Consider the following 13,059-nt stretch of genomic DNA (forward strand, 5'->3'; position numbering starts at 1 on the left):
GGGTGATATGATTGAGACATTCAAATTCCTGAAGGGTTTCTATAGGATTAATCCAGAAGATATTTTTGAGAATAGGACTGGTGGTGGGAGGACTAGGGCCATACATGGTAGCTGGGCAAGAATGGAGTTAGCAGGGGTGTTAGAGCTAGGTTTTTTTACTTGGAGAGTGGTGAAAGAGTGGAATAAGCTGCCAGAGTCTGTTGTGGGTGCCATGACCGTGAATGAGTTCAAGGCGAGGTATGATGAATATCGTGTGAATGTCGAATAGTTGTTCTTGACATGTTAAGGCATCCCTCGATGAGTCTGTCGACTCCTTAGAGTTGCCCGAAATAATAATTAGGTGATTTAAAAAAATTTGTTTTGTCTAAATAGTTTTTTTTTTTTTTTTTAAGTTATAAAAATTTACTTACCTTTTCATTAGTTACTTAGGTGACGCTTTTCAGATTTGTCTATTAATGTTCAATTGTCTTTTTTGTGTTCTTGTACGGAAGATGCCTATGACATTTAGGCGAAAAGTGTACGCTAATACAGTATATTATATACGTGAATTTTTATTCGATATTATAAGTATCTTAAATTAATCTTCATTTCTATGCTGCTTAGAATATTAAGTAGTGTCCTCTCAATCAAAAAAATTTCACTTTTGTGGGATTTATCTGTTCAAGACCACTTCATTTAGTCATGAACTGTCCAAGGTAGATGAGATATCCCAATGATGGTGCTAGCACTTTTTTATTCATCCACTTTTCCTCTTTCGTCTAAATGATTTAACACGACTCTCGCAGATGCCAAATGGGATAATTTCCATCTTTCACTCTTATTCCATCTTTAGTGCTAGACAACACGAATTAGTTATTATTAGAAGCAGAGGAAAAATAGCCATAAAATTTCGATCCGAATTGCTTAAGGAGGAGGAAAGATTGGCAATATAATTAAAGGGGTTTCAGTGAAATACCCAGGATTTTCTTTGAGGTGATCTACTGCAAATCTAAATCATACCTGCTCTAATAACAACTGTTATCTTAAGCAACACTAGAGCAAAGAGGTCATCACAAGGCATGTCTACTATATAGTAATAGCTTATTCCTGTTTGGCTAATAAGACGAGTAAAGTGAACAGTAACTACTTTTAATGGTCTCAAATGTCTCCATGTAAAGGAATCAGTGTTAAGGTAGTCTCACACTAAAAAATGACAGAATCAGGTGTCCAGTATTATTTTCCGCTTATGTTGAATGTTAAAAACTACATGGATCCTTCTCCTTTGGCCAATGGTATACTGTTCACTTACCAAAATGTTCTTAATGGAAATATTGCTCACATAATATTTTTAAAGGACATCTATGCTCTCCCTCGTGTTCATATGCATGAAGATCTGTTCGAATACTTTCAACCTCAAGATATCTATATCCTAATCATAAAAGCATACTCGTGCTACGCTGATGAGGATCTATCGCTAGTTTGAAAATAATTAAAATATAGTCACTGTGAAGGATATGCTTTACCCTTTCTAGCTTAAGCAACCAAGGAGTCTCGCAACCAACCCTTAAGTGTTACTTGAATATGAAACTCAAATGTTCATGGCTGCAATACACCATGAAACATAACATACATTAAGGCTGTCGTGGGTGGTTATTTTTGCACAAATTAGTTCATCACCGGATTCATCTGGAACAAGTTCATACAGCATTAAGTTTGGTTACTCTTCTGTGTACGTATTGAAATGAAGATAACAATACAAGTCTCGAAACAATTTAATTATATATCAATGTACAAATATACAAACCTCTCACAAAGTCTAAACACCTCGGAAATGAACGTTTTATAAAAAATAGTTTGGAGTTCCTGAGGTGTGAGGTTTGTAGTGAGAGCTGCATCTGCAATGTTATCTGCGTAAAGTCTTTCGCCGTATTTACACCACTGGAATTAAATATTCGTTTACGGAAACCTTTGGCGAATTCTCACTGAACGTGGACTATCGCAGATACAAGTTATAATAAACATTTTCATTTACCAAAAATATCGCAAAAGTTAACTATAAACAAAACACGTGAATATCAAAAAATATTTACAACACAAAGTCAACATTCTCAGTCACATGCAATAACGATTCTAGTTTCTGACTTTCCTTAAAAAAATAAAATTCTCGGTTAAACAAATAACGTTTTAGAGGAAGACGTTTATAAATGCTGAAGTTTAAATATGGAGTATCCCAACGAATGACACAACGTAGTTGATTGGATAGTTCCGCTGTGCTAGGAGCATCCAACTTCCACTTTGAATGGTTTCGTGGTTGTCGGATGGAATACGAAACTGCAACTCGTTGCATCTTTGCTGTCATCACAGATGGTTGTTTATCGAGATTTTGAGGTTCCGTTGTCGTTGCTGCAGTACATTTCGTCAATTGCGTGCTGGTAGTGTTGCTGAATCACTTTCCGGCGTAGCTTAAAGGCAGCCGTGACCAGTCCGGTGTCAGGCAACCATTCTTCGGAACACAATTTCACTTTGGTCGGGATTTCAGCTCGTTGAAGTCGACCTAGAAGAGGAAAAATATTTCTATGTTAAAAAAATAAATGGATGATTGGAGAAGAAATCTTCAAAAAGAATTACCTGAAAATGATAGTAACTGCTTAGAACAAATGAAGATATTAAGTTATAACAGAAATAAAATTGGAACCCTTCAAGCTTAATTCATAGAGAAGTCTTACGTTTGTGAACGATTGGATGAACTCTCGTATCCTGGTACTGTTATCGGATCAATGGTTGGATAAGCAGAAGAAAATCTAATAACTTTAAAAACTGCAGATTGGGAAAAATCTCCAAGAATAGGCAGCGATATGATTAATAAACATGAGCGGCAAATTACATGTTCAAATTAGGAAGGAGGATGAAAATTAGCTGCTGCTTTTAGGATTACACCACTTCTGTGTTTCTAGTATAGTCTGTTACTAAGGGTGAATTTCAGTTCGCCTCCACGGGGTGCACCCTGGGTAATGCTAAATGAGATAGGTCTGGCTGCCCAGAAATCGCTCTATCTTAATGATCTCTTGGCTATAGACACATGAAATCACAAGTCTGTTAATGGACTGTTTTTCTAATCCCATTTTAGGTGCTAGAAAACAGTTTTGAGGATGAAAAATCGTTCATTTACTTCAGTCGAAGTGCAGTCAAAGAAGCTGTGGAGGCGCAAGATGGATGCCTAAGTTTCCGTTGAAATTTACAAATTCCAGAAACTTCTCTTAATCAGTAAAAAGAGAATACTTAAACATTTAAGTTCTGCTTTGTTACCTAAGAACATGTAACATTAAGGTCTCAGGTAACAGAAACCTGAACCATACTCCAGAACAAAATTTTGGTTAGTTTAGGCTTCGTTGTTGTTGAGGTATTTTTTTTCCTAATATATAAATAAAAACGTGGACAAGCTTGGGTGTTTGTTTTTTTTTTTGCTCTGAAATTTTCCTTAACGCATAAAATGTGGTCAACTATAGGGATCCTGCATGATGGATCTCCACATGGATTTGCAACTTGGAAATCCTGCATGACATACTTTCTTGAAGAAGGTTCTTAACTAAAGAATCTTGCTGAAAAAAAAAAAAAAAAACAGGATATGACATAAAATTTTGTAGCCTATGAGCAGAAGCGATATCCTTCTGTAATTCTCATTTTTGTTTTAGATATTTTTAAAGCCATTCCCAAGCACCCAAGGTTAGAATTTAAACCTTTAGTACTTCGTAATCTAAAATAGGTTTTAAATTTTACATATAAAAAATTTATCTACTCGTAATAGATGTTTGTAAATGCCTTTATGCATTTACACACATCCATATTCACGGCGAGATTCAAAACAACTCAATCAGCAGAGTATAATAAGTTGTTTGAATCTCACCGATTTCATTTTTCTCAAGCTGTATACGTTGAAACTGACAGAGCAAAAGCCTCAAAAGGAAAGGCAAATTAAAGTGAAGACATTCATTATTTGTTCAAATTGAAAGTGGCCATGCAAGCACCAAACCAACGGTAGGGGAAAAAAAAAAAATGGCAAGTAGTATGCATCGCAATTTTTTCCAAATTGGAAAAGCGATTTCTTTCGAACTCGCTACATGATGAATTATGAAGCGAATAATCAGCAGTTTTTCTTCCAATGAAATAACCCAAATTTTTCAATAAAATGTCTACAACATCCCCTGTTCATGTGGATTAAATTACACTGTCAGACCTCAAGAAGTTTGGAAATAAGAAAAAGAGAACACGGAGATGTAAACAATAACAGAACACAACTCTGGGTTAGCCCTTCATTTCTCGAGGACAAACCATACCATCGAATGGAACAAAAGCTCCATGCCCTACTTAGAGCAAGATTTCCGCTCCCGAAACATAAAAGAAGCTATAATAGTCGTCCGTTCTAAACACAACCTAAATAGAAACCAAGGATTATTCTAGCTGATATTTGGAAGATCCTCATAAGATCATTAAGCACGCCAGAGTTAAATTTCGTTGCTAATTACAGAACGTTTCTGCATAACAACAGTTGACATACACGTTCGATGCGTTTGATGTACGCGTTCTTCTGTATTTGGTTCATTCCTTCATGGCCAGTTTAAGTTGTTTTCTATCTCTTATTCGCCCTGACGAAGCCAAACAGCTAAGTTGGCGAAACTTATAGCTGTTTCTTTTACTCAGTATCAATTATTAAAATCCTTCGGCCAATATGTAACCCAGTTTATGTTAATTTCTTACATAACCCAAATTTCCCCTCTTAGTCAAGTATTTATAAAAGATTCAACCCATATTACATTATTTTTCTGGAGATGCCAGTGTAATCTCTTGATGAAAATAAGAATGGTTGGGGGGGGGGGATTTCAACATTCTGCTTTAAGGTAATGTTCACAGTTTTTGGCCTTATGGTTAGACGTATACCTTCCCCATTTAACCGTACTACTCAGCCGAAGTTGGGGATACCAATTTTAGTCCTCCTATGTAAACTTTTTCAACAAATGAATTTGTCACCAATATCAGATGTTCTCAAAGCCAAAGAAAGGGGAAAGAGAAATGGATAAATATTCAACATCATCAACAAAGCCAAGAATTTAATTTAAAATAGTGAATGCATCTATGCTGGGAAAAAAAAAAAAAAAATATATACACACACACACACACACACACACACAAATCTTTTGTTCATTCTTTGTGGCATGGATATTACATGAACGTTTCTTAAAGTATTGATATTAAGTGCACGGCATTATATCATTTTATGGATAAAAAAACTTTCCAGCTTCTAAAAAAGGGACCAAAGGGATAACATTTGTTTAGCTATGCGAGTCCTAAAAGTCAGTTGCATGTACAAGATATATCAGGGATTTAACAACTGTAGGACATTTGGGAAGAGAATTCAGTGCTTCTCTAAAAGCTCATTTAAAAAATATACGATGTAGCCTGGTTATTATTATCCTGAAATTATGGAATATGTTGTAATTTTAGAACAGTCAACTCCAAAGGCGTGCTTGCCATGGATAATGAGAGAGCTGTTCTATCGAAAAACCGTAAAAAGGCAAAACACTCGGGGAGGTGCTGGAATGGCGAAAGGTTATTGGAATAATTTCATAAGATTCAATGAAAATTATTAATGAACCCGAAAAGTTCCTAACCTCTGGGCATAATAAAGGGAAGGGGTACTTACATCTTAGTCCATGTTCTGCAATAGATTTTGTAGCTGCATTGACCATCTCTTCATCCGTGCACATCTCTGTCAAGCTGAGTTTGTCTTTTCCTAAGTCCTTGGCTAAAGTGTTCAACTGCAATTGATTAGGAACTACTAAGGACACTAAATAATTCTGGTAACCGTTGGCTACCACACAGATGTTGTCCACCAATGGACACGTCTTCAACTCTGCTTCTACTTTACCCAGCGAGATGTACTCTCCAAACTGCAATTTAACCAAATCCTTCTTGCGGTCTAAAAAATAAAAGTTGCTATTAGAATAAGATCATCATAAAGTAGATAGAAGTTGAACTAAATGGTTTGACAGCAGGTAATTACCAATTATTTTTATCGTTCCGTCAGGGTAAAGTTCTCCTATGTCTGCCGTGTAAAACCATCGAACTCCATCTTCCTCCTTGTAGCTTTCTTCTGTCAGCGCTTCGTTCTTGAAGTAACCAAGTGTGACGTAGTCTCCACCAATCACAATCTCTCCTCGAGGATAAGGCTTATCTGTTGCTTGATACCCACCTGAAAAAGAATATTCAAGCGTTAGACAAAGAATGTCAATGGATTTCACTCAATTTTCCACCAACTATTTTATATTTGGCATTTCCAAAATAATCACTCACCTTCTTTCCAGTCCACTAGTTTAAAGTAACAACTGTTCAATGGTGCTCCCACTCGTCCAGTCGTGTAATCATCGACTGCAAAGAAAACCAAAAAGAAAGTCGTCAATGAAATCCTAAATCAAATTCTGTCTACACACAAACGAAACCAGAGTTAAATATTTCTGAAGAGATAGTGAAAAAGGCTTCAAAATAAAAGGACATAAACATGCTCAAAACACTCAAATCCATGCGGATATATTTAATCTATTAGTTTGGCAGAGTTGCTGGCTAGCCGCTGATTCTAGTTTATCTACCATTTGCTTGTCCAAGGAACGAATTATTATTAATTAGAAAAAAAAAGAGGCTGAATGTAACTCCCACTTGAATAGATACAAATTCAAGTCTTAAAAAAATATTCCATCTAACTGGAAGTTCAGATAATGGATTACATGCGCTGCTTAATCAGCAGGTCAACTATCTCCAGTTAACTATGTCGATATCTGACCTCATCTATTGGATATTAACAATATGGGTACAATGCCAGTTTGATTCACAGGGAAGTTAGAGTTCTATGGGGTGCAGGTTCAACTCCGAAAATGGACAAATGTTTGCGATTGTCTTTAGGTGGAAGATGAATTTCATCGCTCGGTGCGAGGTCTGAAGTGGCTTGAAAGTTCCATGTTTGGTATGTAGAGCAGAGTTTTAGGACTATATAAACAAATAAGTTTTAAAAATATGAAATAAAAAATAATAAAAATAGAAAAAAAATCTTAGTAAATCTGTACCATGGATGAACTATAGGTTTACAAGAAGAACCTTTTGTGGATAGGAGCAAAAAATAGAAGATTTGTGTAAATTGTAGAACAATGAATGTGGGGTTGGGAACTCCTATTAGGAATCATGCAAAATGAGTAGTATGTTCATTAACGATGGAGTCAAGATTTAATTGTATTTAACAGTAATTAAGAGCATCGTTTGAATCAAATTCGGTGTTTCTAGTTTCAAAACTACTTACGTGACATTATAGAGTTAGTAGCAGCGGTTTCAGTCATTCCGTAACCCTGGATTAGCTTTACATTGAGACAAGCTCGAATGAAGTCCTGAGTATCAGGAGATAGTGGCGCACCTCCACAAGCTATGATTCTTACTCTACCTCCAAGCAATTGTTGAATCTTTTTGAACATCAGTCTGGAATAAACATTAAGAAAAAAATTAAATACACCGAAGCATACAGTTAATACAAAATGCTCAGGAAATGAAGAAAAGCTCAGCACATTTATGGATTTTCCCCTCTCACCTGTCGAGTACAGGACAGCGGAAGCCTTTTTTCCACCAGAAATGTTTATATTGGACAGCATATTCAAAGAGTTCCAAAGCAAATGGACCTTTCGCGCCTGCAACCTCCATGACGCTTTTTCGAATACGATCCAGCATAAGCTAAAGAGTAAATCAAAAAATTCAAATTGGGAGAATATTTCTAAAAACAGCTTTAAACTAAAACAAGTTTGCTTAAATATAAAATATCCAACAGGCTTCATTTCGGCGATATAAACACTATTTAAATTACAGGGATATTAAATTCCACATTGTTTTAAAACTGAAATCAGAGAGTATCATGCCGAATATAGTAAACTATAAAAATATCGGCGAATACTAGCGTGAGTTAATGCAAGTAGTCCTAGTACAATATCGGGCAACTCGTTGCAAAGGTGGGGAAAGTTCTGATCGCTAATCTTGGTATTTTCCATAATGTAAAAACACACGTCCTAGGAAATGTATGCTGTTATTACATTATGGTAGGAGGTCACTATCCAGACCAGTTTCAGCCTTTTTTGAGGCTTCATCAGTGAGTAGCTAGACCAAATAGATACCAAAGGGTATAGCGAAAAGAACTTATATACTCTGCTATACGAGTTGTCCAAAAGGTCAACCTTTTGGACAACTCGTTTTCGGTTTTAAAACAATGTGGGATCTAATATCCCCTTAATTTAAATGTTTATATCGCCGAAATGAAGCCTATTGGCTCTTTATATTTATTTAAGCAACTTAATGGGTGCACCTTTTGGACAATTCGTATAGCCGAGTATATAAGTCCTTTTCGCTATACCCTTTGGTATTAATTTGGTCTAGCTACTCACTGATGAAGCCTCAAAAAAGGTTGAAACCGGTCTGGGTAGTGACCTCCTACCATAATGTAATAACAGCATACATTTCCTAGGAATGTGTTTTTACATTATGGAAAATACCTAAGAATAGCGATCAGAACTTTACTTACCTTTGCAACGAGTTGCCCGGTATTGTACTACGTACTAGAACTGCTTGCATTAGTTCACGCTAGTATTCGCCGATATTTTTATAGTTTACTATACTATATTCGGCATGAAACTCCATGATTCCAATCTCTGAGTTTCTTATTCGATTTTAAAAAACAATGTGGAATTTAATATTCCCTTAATTTAAATAAACAAGTTTTATATTTTACTGTTAAGTGAAAATTTTTTTTCAAGATACACATGTCTGCCCCAAAATATGCACCGAATATGAAACTTTGAAAATGTTTTAATTCACACACCAGCTTCATCTAGTCATCAGTGCAGATAGTGATATCGAAATCCAATAAAAAATTAATTGCCATAATACGCACTGAATTAAGTACTATAGAATAGCTTTCAACTACATCAAGCTTGCCATCTTCGCTGCTCCATAAACTATAAACTATTTAATTTTAAGGAACGATTTGGAGTTATTGTGAAAGATCATGCGAGGCTTAAGCAACATGCATTTCAATTAGACTCCGAGTGAGCCATTAATTCGAATATATTACGGCTCTACCATTGCAAAAACAGAAGTGTTTAACTTGATAAAATCTTGAAATTTCGGACACGCACAGTTCTTCCTGACTTAACTGAGCCAGAGGTGTTTCTTACCCTAGTTATAGAAGCAATAAACACACTATCAAATATCATGTGTTAAAATATTATTCTTTGCTGTCAGACTGCAAATATTTAGTTCATCTGAATTTGCTTTGCCTCAATACCCAAACGCTAATCATTTTAAAAGGCCAAAAGTTGGTTATGTAATATTATGTGAATTATATTTTTATTATCTCAAAACACCAGGGGGAAAATGCGATGTTATCGTCATCTGCACCTTGATATCATAAGTCGCGGAAGCATTTTGTCGTAATTCCTTAAGCTCCAATTTTGTTGCGGAAATGTACGAAACACTACACATGAAGAGGCAAGAATATTCATGAAGCTGAATTGCAGGCATGTGAATATTCGATTTGTAGAAATTTGAGCTGGTGGCGAAATATTTTCAAAATATTTTTGTTAAAAATAATCGTATACGAGACTAACCGCCCATCAGTAACACAAGTATAGTTAAAAAAGTTGTTGATAGATGGCAGCAGAGAATTACGTTGGATATTTCCATCATTTGAAAACAAATTATTTTTCCGGGGGGGGGGGGGGAAATACAAACCAGATTATTACGTAAAACTCGCGTGTATATTTCCGTACAATTGGTCTCGAACCGTATCTTAGTTTCATTTAAATGCTTTCGAAAATTCAACCAATTTTTAATGAAAATATCGACAGAAGTATTTATATAAAGGCATTAATAATATCACATCTGGACTACTACGCACAGATCTGCTCACCTGGATGTCTTGGTGAAGAAATGGTGGAGAAGATTATTTGGCGAGTTACAAAAATTGTTGCAGGTCTGTGAGCTCCAAAAAAACAGCTGACAGACGTAAGAGAGGAGATAGGATGGAAGCATTTAAGTTATTGTGAAAGAGTTTTCTAGGACTGATAGTGATCGCTCTTTTCTCAACAGTGCTGAAAGTGAGAGAACGAGATCGTGCAAGTGTAGCTAAACGTGCAAGTGTTAGGACTAGATTTTTTGCCTAGATGGTTGTGAATGGGGTTGGAAGGCATTGCCAGGAGGTGGTTGAATGCTTCGTCTGTGAATGAATTTAACAAAAAGCACGATAGGTATTAAGTTTTAAAAGAGGTAAACCGTGAGTAGACATATCGGTACACAATAAATAACGGAAAAAACTCACGTAGAAAGATTATTTATTAGTATAATTTTCGCCTGTGTGTCACAGGCATCTTCAGTACATTATACTCAAAATTAAACACTGACAATTCTAAAAAGCGCCACCTAAGTAGCTGGTGTAAGATAACTAAAAAGGTCAATAACTTTCCTAATAAAAAAAAAATTAATACAATAAAAAGTTAAGAAAGATTAGCTGATTTGTAAAGTACTATCTCCCATAAAGGGGATAGACGTAAGCCGTCGGATCTGTTTAAGTTAGGAGAATGAAGTAGAGTTTCACATGTTTCTTTATAAAGGTGTTCCATGAGAAACTGACTTTGCAGAAAGACAAGAGTTCTTCACAAATGAACTCTGTGTCTAGTGAAGATGGCATGTTCAGAAAGTCCAGACTTTTCAGGTTTAAAGTATTCAATATAAGATTGGTGTTCTTCTAACCGAATAGAGGAAGATCTTCCCGTTTGTCCGAAATAAGATAATCCACAAGAGCAAGGAATCTGGTAGACACCTGGATGAATAAGATGTGGAAGCTTGTCCTTAGGAGAAGTGAGAAAGGTGGAGATTTTTTTAAACGGTCGAACGGCAACAAAAATATTTAGTGGTTTTAAAACTTTTGCTATATGTTCGCTGATGCCTTGTACATAAGGGATAGTAATGCGCGTTATTTCCTCTGTGTTTGAAGATGAAGACATATTAAAACTACTCAAAGTTCTTTTAATGAAGCAATTCTTATAACCATTAGAAGGGAAGAAGTTGTGTATTGTAGTTCTTTCTGCAAAAGATCGTCTGAAGAACAAAAGGAGTGGGCCCGATGAACCAGTGTTTTAATACTTCCTTTTTGACTGGGATGGTGATGAGATTCCACATGGATATAATGGCCTGTATGAGTCTTCTTTCTATAAACTGAGAAATGTCGGTTACCATCTGGTTGGCGAAGAATTAGAAGATCTAAAAAGGCTAACTGCTTATTTGATTCTATTTCTAGGGTAAACTTGATCCTAGGATGAAATGCGTTTAACTTAGTGAGAAATTGTTGAAGTTCATCAGAAGAGCCATTCCATACAGCAAAAATGTCATCAAATTTACTCTCCTTTTCAACTAGAAGAACCGATACTTATATAAAAAATACTTTGGATTTCAAAAATAAAATTTCAGATCTTCATTTGGACGTTTCTGATATCATGATCAGTTTAGATGTTTCTTTATTTACAAATGTGCCTCTTTCGGAAAGTATTGAATTACTACAACAGGAATTTCCTTCGGACATTGTAAACGTATTTGATTTTGTAATAAATTCTGGTTATTTTTCCTTTAAAAATAAGTTGTATCAACAAATTGAAGGAACAGCAATGGGTAATCCTCTTTCTCCTGCTATCTCCAATTTCTTTATGGAACATTTTGAACAACGTATCTTTGACAATATTTCTCCCAGACCTACGCATTGGTTCAGATATGTCGATGACATTTTTGCTGTATGGAATGGCTCTTCTGATGAACTTCAACAGTTTCTCACTAAGTTAAACACACTTTATCCTAGGATCCAGTTTACCCTAGAAGTAGAATCAAATATGCAGTTAGCCTTTTTTAGATCTTTTAATTCTTCGTCAACCAGATGGTAACCTACATTTCAGTTTATAGAAAGAAGACTCATACAAGGCATTATATCCATGCTGAATCTCATCACCATCCCAGTCAAAAGGGAGGAAGTATTAAAACACTGGTTCATCGGGCCCACTCCTTTTGTTCTGCAGACAATCTTTTACAGAAAGAACTACAATACATAACTTCTTCCTTTCTATCTAATGGTTATAAGAATTGCTTCATTAAAAGAACTTTGAGTAGTTTTAATATGTCTTCCTCTTCAAACAGAGGAAATAACGCGCATTACTATCCCTTATGTACAAGGCATCAGTGAACGTATAGCAAAAGTTTTAAAACCACTGAATATTTTTGTTGCCTTTCAACCGTTTAGAAAAATCTCCACCTTTCTCACAAGGAAAAGCTTCCACATCTTAATCATCCAGATTCCGTGCTCATGTGAATTATCTTATTTCGGACAAACGGGAAGATCTGCCTCTATTCGGCTAGAAGAACACCAATCTTATATTGAATACTTTAAACCTGAAAAGTCTGGACTTTCTGAACATGCCATCTTCACTAGACACAGAGTTCATTGGAGAAAGACAAGAGTTCTTCACAAAAGTCAGTTTCTCATGGAACGCCTTTATAAAGAAACATGTGAAACTCTACTTCATTCTCCTAACTTAAACAGATGCGACGGTTTAAGTCTATCCCCTTTATGGGAGATAGTACTTTACAAATCAGCTAATCTTTCTTAACTTTTTATTGTATTAATTTTTTTTTTTTTTTTTTTAGGAAAGTTATTGACCTTTTTAGTTATCTTACACCAGCTACTTAGCTGGCGCTTTTTAGAATTGTCAGTGTTTAATTTTGAGCATAATGTACTGAAGATGCCTGTGACACACAGGCGAAAATTATACTAATAAATAATCTTTCTACGCGAGTTTTTTCTGTTATTTATTGTGTAACAATAGGTATTGTGTGAACAGGGCCATCGCCAGATTATATCGCGTCCTGAGGCAACAATTAAATATCGCCCCTGATGAATTATAAGACAAAAATATATAAAAAATCTCCAATTGCTATTGTGTTTTTATTACAAGAGAAACA

General features: G+C 35.5%; 1 protein-coding gene across 3 annotated transcripts in view; it reads right to left on the reverse strand.

The window, feature by feature from the left end:
* Positions 1-1,735: 1,735 nt before the first annotated feature.
* LOC150093515 (fatty acid CoA ligase Acsl3-like) overlaps positions 1,736-13,059 on the reverse strand; it is a 50,638-nt gene continuing 39,314 nt past the window's right edge. For all 3 annotated transcript variants that reach the window (XM_090413446.1, XM_090413448.1, XM_090413447.1), the window contains exons 12-17: positions 7,604-7,743; positions 7,322-7,494; positions 6,328-6,402; positions 6,038-6,226; positions 5,678-5,953; positions 1,736-2,533 (exon numbers count right to left, since the gene is read on the reverse strand). In XM_090413446.1, coding sequence (XP_090269572.1) covers positions 2,352-2,533; positions 5,678-5,953; positions 6,038-6,226; positions 6,328-6,402; positions 7,322-7,494; positions 7,604-7,743 — 1,035 coding nt within the window. In that variant the 3' untranslated portion in view covers positions 1,736-2,351. The remainder of the gene's footprint in view (positions 2,534-5,677; positions 5,954-6,037; positions 6,227-6,327; positions 6,403-7,321; positions 7,495-7,603; positions 7,744-13,059) is intronic.

The sequence above is a fragment of the Typopeltis vanoorti genome, chromosome 24 (assembly GCF_054136105.1).
Source record: "Typopeltis vanoorti isolate ZY-2024b chromosome 24, IOZ_Tvanoo_1.0, whole genome shotgun sequence".
In the NCBI taxonomy this organism is placed as follows: Eukaryota; Metazoa; Arthropoda; class Arachnida; order Uropygi; family Thelyphonidae; genus Typopeltis; species Typopeltis vanoorti.